Consider the following 8,016-nt stretch of genomic DNA (forward strand, 5'->3'; position numbering starts at 1 on the left):
GTGTATTATGGAGAAGAAAGGAATAGTGAAGGGAAGGAGTCATTCCCCTTTTCTTTCCTCAAGCCCCACACCTCTATGAGCTATAGAGATTTTGTTTCTTTGCCTGGCCTGGCTTGACCTGGTCTAGACTAGTCTACTCTCATTTAATTGACACTAAACTGCCTCTAAAATGACTTTTGAAGGATCTTGGCTTTCTCTTGCCTCCCGATCTCTTACTTCATTAGAAAATAGAGATTGTTCTATACTGAAAGGAAAATCATGTCTGAATAAGGCAGGAAATGGAAGATAGACAAAGACAGAGATAAAAAAAATAAAGAAAAATTAAAGCTTTTTTTTTTGGTATCATAAAGGCATGACATTCATCATTAGCCAGCACACTTTGCAGAGTGTAGTTTCCCCTAGACATGCATTCCATATGATGCAAGCAGGACCCTGGGAAATATTTTCAAACCATTGCTAGAAATGTGGGAATAGTAAATGAATGTAGCATCGTATGTTTCCATTTCCAAATGCAGTCTCATGCAGGGAAATAAGGTGAGCCTACTAAAAAAAAAGACAAATAGGAACAATAAACTAATAATCAACAAAGCAAGAAATGAGCCAGCAAAGTACATTATATATTCCAATCACATATCTAAATCACAGCTTTTGAATTTTAAAATGTAGTGTTGGTGTATAGGAAGGAACTAAGTTGACTTTTAGTGACCGTGGTGCTTACCAATTGCTTCAAGTCTATCAAACCATCTGGCGGAGTTTGGGAAAAAATTAGGAAATGTTGGGTTGGGAGCTCCAATTAAATCCAATAAGACCAATAAATCCTAAGGGAGAGAAGAAACATTGTTTAATCATTGTCACCAAACCACAGCTCAGATTCACCATGGGGGGGAAACAGTCAAAACTAACTGCCCTTTACCGCTTGAGAATAACCTAGAGAGCTGTATAAATGAACAAAAGGTTTAATAACATTGTAAGCTAATTATTTTGAAGAACTTTCCAAAAAACAATGTTGCTTATGTGACATGGACAAATGGCAAAATGTAGATTGTGTCTGTCACCCCAGAAGGATATCGTTAAGGATAAAATAGAAAGAGAACATATAGATAACATTTTATAGATTAAAAAGAATAGTTATCTTTATTTTCAAGTGGGATTCCAAGCCTGTTTGATCATCTATTCCATTCTAATTAGTCCTTATATCCTTAGTGTGTAATGATACAGCTGCCTATAGGAAAGCCCTTGGGTAGTAACTATTTATTCCTCAAAGCAGCATATAGGAAAAATTTCTTGACTGTGAGCTCTGTGACCTTCTGTCTCTGGGTCTCCATTTCCTTTTCCATCAAACCAGAAGGTCCAACCTGCTGGTCTTTAAAGGCACCTTCTGATGATAAGCCTCCATCATCGATCCTGTGTTTCTCATTTGATCCATAAAATGTCAGCAGGCTTGAGGACTCCCTGAAGACTACTCCCCACATTAAGAACTCCTGATTTATCAGGGCGCCTGAGTGGCTCAGTCGGTTAAGCGTCTGACTTCGGCTCAGGTCATGATCTCACAGCTCATGGGTTCAAGCCCCACATCGGGCTCTGTGCTGACAGCCAGCTCAGAGCCTGGAGGCTGTTTCAGATTCTGTGTCTCCCTCTCTCCCTGACTCTCCCCTGCTCACGCTGTCTGTCTGTCTGTCTGTGTCTCTCTTAGAAGTAAATTTTAAAAAACATTAAAAAATAAAAATAAATAAAAATATAACTCCTGATTTATGTAAATGAGATAACATGTGGGTAGATGCGTAGCATAGATCCTGACACATAGTAGATAAATATTTGCAGAGTTCATGATTCTAAAGACATAAGATCTATTAACTTATGAATACTGATTAAATATATTCATTGGGGGAAAAATAGGTTTGTTTGAAATAAGAGCATATTTACAAGGTAGGACAAGGTGCTAATAGTGCTCTCCCTGGGGAAAAAAAACGGTAGAAACCATCACTATGGATTCATATATTTGGACTCATAAATAAATAACTTTGTTCCTCCTACTGATCAACCAGGTCTCTCACCTCCTCCTCTGAACCCTTTCTGGCCACTTGGTCTAAAGGACTGAATGAAGTACCAACCATATTCTCCTGACCATATTATAAGTTGCCAACAGACAACAGGATGGAGAGAATGCCAACATGATGTGTTAGAGCCACAGAGGACACTTAACGTGGCCAGTTGGACTCACAGGTCAAAGGTCAGTGATATGGAAAAGGACAGGGATGAGTGGAAGGAGTTAGAATTAGGCTTTCAATTCACAGTGCAGGGATGGACAAAAGCACGGGGAAGCATGGATTCTCAAGAGTAGCCTGAGGTTCCCAACTGGGGTTAGTGAGGACGTAAGACTGAGTGAAGGTCAAATATGGGAAGAGAATCAGAGCAAGGAGAGAATTCAAAGGTGGAGAGGGGGACTGGGAATGGGGTGTGGGCCCAGAAATGGAATAAAAATGGGGTCATGTGCTGCACTAACTACTTAATAATAAGAACAGGGTATTAAAGGCAGCATCAAAAATGTTTCCATCCCCATCGCAACAATATTACACCAAAACAGACACATCCAACACAATGTCCCATCTTCATTTGGAGTCATTATAACACATGGGGCCACCAAGGAAATTCTTCACTCCCATCCCTATACCTTGTCTCACTCCCCCTCCAGTTCCCAAGACCCATACCTCCTCAGGCTTGTAGAGAAGCCTCAAAGAAAGGGTTTGCTCTCACCATCTCTATACAGAACAAGGGAATGTGTTCCCATTGGACTGAAGTGAACCTGGGATGTTTCCTTAATCTAATTGTTTTACATCATTTTAATTAAGCTTAGTCAAACATAACTTCTAACCCAGAATCATTCTTTTTAGCTCTGGGATTCCTCAAAAGCCCAATGCCTGCCAAAGAATGTTCTATAATAAACACTCTGTTCCAAGAATGCCGTGGCATTTTTAGGTCTTTAATTGGCTTTAGGTTTGGCTTCCTTTGACTCAGAGCCCACAGCTGCAGCACCATGAAAATTCCCTGGACTGACCATGCCATGCAGTTGGTTGGTGTCTTTTGCTCCAGGCGGGTGCGGAGTCGATGCCATCTTGGGAGCTAAGTGCCGAGATCCATACAGAGAATCGCGAGGAGACCAATGAAGAAAAGCCTCTTCCCCATCAAAGAAAATTAGCTGGAGTGAAAGATCTGGCTTGGAGTCTGAAACATTCTGGTAAAAAGAATAGTAAAAAGATAGCAAAAATACTGTGAGGGTTTAAAAAATAGCATGCGTTCTTATTAACTGGGCAAAAAGATAGATATGCCAGGAAGAAAAGGAAGATACCAAAGCAGGTGAGAGTATCCCCAAATGTATTTTGTACCACTTCGCCTCCAAAAATCATCCCACTTCCCACAGTCTTCACCTGTGTAAGTCTCACTTTCTCTTACTCCCTCTGAAAATAGAAGTCTTATATTTTTTTCTTACTCCTTAGGGAACTTTGAAACTATGAAACTGTCATGGCGGACACAGTGACATCCACCCAGTTCCCTTCTAGAAGGATATGTTGCCCCGCCTACCAAGAGAGCTGTCCGGCAGGTCTTCAGCTGTTCGTCCTTTTAGGGATTGCCGCAGCCATAGGGATGTCCTATATCCAATGAGTGATCTAAGCAGGTCTTGGCAGCTCTATGGGGCCACTCCACCTCCAGAGCTCCCCAAGATTGGCTGAGCCTGTTGTTGAACCTGCAATGGATTGACTTCTGCCTCTGCCTAATCCCGTTTCTCTCCCCTCCCTGCTGTGGGTGTTAGACCAGGGCCACTCCTTCAGGAATGACCTAAATGCTAAACTCCTCGTCAGTGTGCATCCCAGGGAACAGAACTGAAACAACTCTGATCATCCTTGCTTCCCACCTTATTTGAGTCTGTGATGTTTTCATTGAATCTAGGCTCAAGGAGGTGCCTTAGGAATGCAAGAGAGACACAAAGATAGTAATTCCAGCCTCTCTTTTGAAGTAGTCCACACTTCAGTTGGGTTAGAAAGGATAAAACAAATGTGTGAGCAAGACACCATGTGCCAAGGGTCACACATGCAACATAAAACTTTTGTGGGAAATGGATAGAAAGAGAGGTCAGCTCCCTGGGGTGTCAAGAAAAACTTTATGAGCCAGGATTCAAGCAGAACTTAGAAGGGCTGGGAAGATTCTGATCGATTTTATACCTTTCACCGTCCCCTCTCACTTTTCATATTAGTCCTTCTGGTACTTTAACCCTCAGAGTGGGTCCTTCAGTCCCACTGAAATCCCTGATCTACTGACTCCTTCACCTGTTTGCACTCCTTCACCTCCATGGAGTCCTCACTTCCCTCCATATTCACCTTAAATTCCCCAGTCAATCATTCTAACCACTCCCTCACATACATGCTCAGCTCCCTGGCCTCTCTCTGCCTTGGCCAAACTCACATGGTGAAAATGTAAACTCTAGGCCAGCTCTTTGCCTACTCTGTGCCCGAACACAGCTGAACCTGGCTGGAGAAAGATACACAACAATTTGCTCTCTCCACCTCAGTACAGCACTGGGGGAACCTGCTGCCATCAGACTGAACTGAATCTGACATCTCCCCAATCTCTTACGGATATAACTTCTCCTCTTACATCTCCCAAGATATTTAAAATAGCGTCCCTTTAAGTTATCGCCTGCTCCTTACCCTCTATTTTCTCTGAGTTCATTTTTCAGTTGATATTGTTCTACTTTTTCTTTCATGCTGTCCTCAAATGTCTGGTTTTCATTGTGTTCATTCAGATCAGAGAATAAGGTACTAAAACACTGATTAGAGACACGGATTGGTTGGCTTTGCTGCAGGGCAATCTGGTGCCCAGTTGGTGTTTTTCACTGAGAACCTCTGGATTTGGGGTGTTTTTCATGAGGTTGTTCACATTCCCCAGAGAAGGAGCATCCAGTTTCCTCTCTGAGGGGTATAAGCTGCATTGCTGGCTTTCTCATGCTGAAAACGAGGAAAGGCTGGGGACCTCATTATTCAATGCACAGACTTTCACCTAATCTCCTGGACTTCTATGGGAGACTTCATTCCTACCCTCCTCTGTATCTGGTGTCCCCACATCCAGAACCCTCCTGGTTCAGTTTCTCCAGAAAAATTATCCTGTTCTCTCCTGCAAGGCTACAGGTGGGATACTCACCCATCTGCCAGAGATGGGGTGGGAACCTATCTATCCAAGTGGCCCTTGTGCAGAATTACAAACACTCCCCTCCCCGGCCCCCCCGCCTCACTCTCACCTCCAATCATCCCCGAGCCATCCAGGATTTTGTCAGGGGACCACTGGCTTTTCCATTTCCTCCTAGCTCTGAAGACTGTGACTTCTCTCTACTTGGGTATGTCATTTCCCATTTCTCCACTGACCTTCTGTCTTCATACTGTGGTTCCCATTACCACATGTTCCCTAGTTTCTCCAAAGATGGAATTTTCCTGATTGTTTTAGGGTGATTTCCTGAGGTGGAAAAAAATGTCTTTGCATTCTTAAAACTAAGTTATCTTTGTATGCTAATCATTGCAATTGTTTTCATATTGCCCCTTAATTAGACCCCAAGAAGAGGACAACTTACTGAACTTTGAGTTTCTCCATAACTCCTGACAACATTAAGTACAGGATGTGTTTGTCTGTACAACATTCAGGGTTTAATAACTACTAAGTAATAAAACAGATTTTCTCACTGGCAAAGGTGTAAGGTACATACTTCAGTGGAGACATGCTAAGCTTCCAGTTGTTTAAAGAGCCTCAACTGGTTCCAATATTCTAGTTCCAAACCAAACAGCATAATAACGAAACACCAGCGCAGAACAGATTGCCAGGGACCACAGACATCCCGCTCATGCTGGGGCGGCAGCAAAAGCAGGTGGTTTTCGTATTCTATAGGCTTGAAGGTTCAGATGGCTCCCTGAAATTTTAATAGCTGGGTGACTCCAGAGGCCAGTGTAACAACTCACTTTCCGTTCTCCTAGCATCTGATCATGAAGACAGGAGTAGACCGTGTGGACAGTGATCCTGAGTCTTGTGAGGCACTTTGCTCTTTTTGCTTCTTTGCAGGATTAGTAGGAAAATAACTGTGGCCTTCCACTTTTGGTAACTTAGTCTAGCACCTTGGAGCTAGGAAAATCTGTGTGGCCTGATCTGTGAGGGTCTTTCAGTCCTTCGTGGTAATGTGATAAGTGTCTAGTTACCAGTGTCAGCACAGTAGGTGAATTATCTGCAGACTGTCCCCATCCAAGGCGTATCAGCTACTGCCACAATAAGAGGGTGTAAAAACCCACCCCAGACTCAAGTGGCCTAATCCGGCACTCATGTGAACTCTCAGGTCGGTAGGTCAGCCGGAAGACTATCAATCTAGGCTGGTTGGAGGAGTTCTAAAGTCATGAAGTTCATGCACTCTACGTGTCTTACCCTCCCCCTGGGACTGGCAGGCAAGCCAGGGTGTGCCCTTATGGTGGCGGCAAGGGCACCAGAGAGCAAGCCCAACTGCACAAGCGCATTTCCTTGTATCACATCTACTAGCATCCTGTTGGCCAGGACAGGTTAAATAGCCAAGTCCAACGTCAAGGAATGAGAACGCACCACCTGCTACAGTGGGGTTACAAGGGAAAAGGGAAAAGATGGGAATGTGTAACTGTCATCTTATTCCTGGAGGGGTGCATGGAGTTGGAACAATAAACCAGTCTATTCTGCCATCCTCACCCTGGTCACATTCCACTCCCACGTACCCAACCCATGACAGCTGAAGAGCTTCAAGTAACACCTTAATACAAATTTAGTTAAAGTACAACTGGGAAAAATGAATCTCATACTCTTCACATTTCCATCAAAAGTGGTCTGGTTTTTTTTAACTGCCCACATCACTGTTACTTCTATGAGAAAGAATAATTAAGAGAATGTGGGGGGTGCCTGGGTGGCTCCGTTGGTTAAGTGTCTGACTTTGTACGCTTAGGTCATGATCTCATGGTCTGTGAGTTCAAGCCCCGCATCAGGTTCTGTGCTAACAGCTCACAGCCTGGAGCCTGCTTCAGATCGTCTGTCTCTTTCTCTCTGTCCCTCCCCTGCTCATGCTCATGCTCTGTCTCTCAGAAATGAATAAACAAAAAAGCATTTGACAAAATACAGATCCCTTTCTTAAAAAGACCCTCGAGAAAGTAGGGATAGAAGGAACTCACCTAAACATCATAAAAGCCATCTATGAGAAGCCCTCAGCTAACATCATCCTCAACAGGGAAGAACCGAGAGCTTTCCCCCTGAAATCAGGAACACGACAGGGATGCCCACTCTCAACACTGTTGTTTAACATAGTGCTGGAAGTCCTAGCATCAGCCATCAGACAACAAAAGGAAATAAAAAGCATCAGAATTGGCAAAGAAGAAGTCAAACTCTCACTTTTCTCAGACGACATGATGCTCTACATTGAAAACCGACAGACTCCACCAGAAGCCTACTAGAACTGATCCATGAATTCAGCAAAGTTGCAGGGTACAAAATCAACATACAGAAATTGGTTTCATTTTCATACACCAACAATGAAGCAACAGAAAGAGAAATCAAGAAACTAATCCCATTCACAATTGCACAAAAAACCATAAAATACCTAAGAATAAACCTAGCCAAAGATATAAGAGATCTGTATAATGAAAACTATAGAAAACTTATGAAGGAAATTGAAGAAGACACAAAGAAATGGAAAAACATTCCATGCTCATTGATTGGAAGAATAAAATATCGTTAAAATGTCATTACTACCCAAGCAATCTACATATTCAATGCAATCCCAATCAAAATTGCACCAGCATTCTTCTCAAAACTAGAACAGACTATCCTAAAATTTGTATGGAACCACAAAAGACCCCGAATAGCCAAAGTAATATTGAAGAAGAAAACCAAAATGGGAGGCATCACCATCCCAGACTTTAGCCTCTACTACAAAGCTGTCATCATCAAGACAGTATGGTATTGACACAAAAA

At 42.8% G+C, this 8,016-nt stretch overlaps 1 protein-coding gene across 1 annotated transcript in view; it reads right to left on the reverse strand.

Moving 5' to 3' along the window:
* QPCT (glutaminyl-peptide cyclotransferase) overlaps positions 1 to 8,016 on the reverse strand; it is a 28,848-nt gene that overhangs the window by 2,851 nt on the left and 17,981 nt on the right. Inside the window, exons 4-5 of the mRNA XM_077764261.1 lie at positions 3,056 to 3,232; positions 719 to 818 (exon numbers count right to left, since the gene is read on the reverse strand). Of these exons, the coding sequence (XP_077620387.1) occupies positions 719 to 818; positions 3,056 to 3,232 (277 nt within the window). The remainder of the gene's footprint in view (positions 1 to 718; positions 819 to 3,055; positions 3,233 to 8,016) is intronic.

The sequence above is a fragment of the Crocuta crocuta genome, unplaced genomic scaffold (assembly GCF_008692635.1).
Source record: "Crocuta crocuta isolate KB4526 unplaced genomic scaffold, BGI_CrCroc_1.0 scaffold164, whole genome shotgun sequence".
NCBI lineage: Eukaryota > Metazoa > Chordata > Mammalia > Carnivora > Hyaenidae > Crocuta > Crocuta crocuta.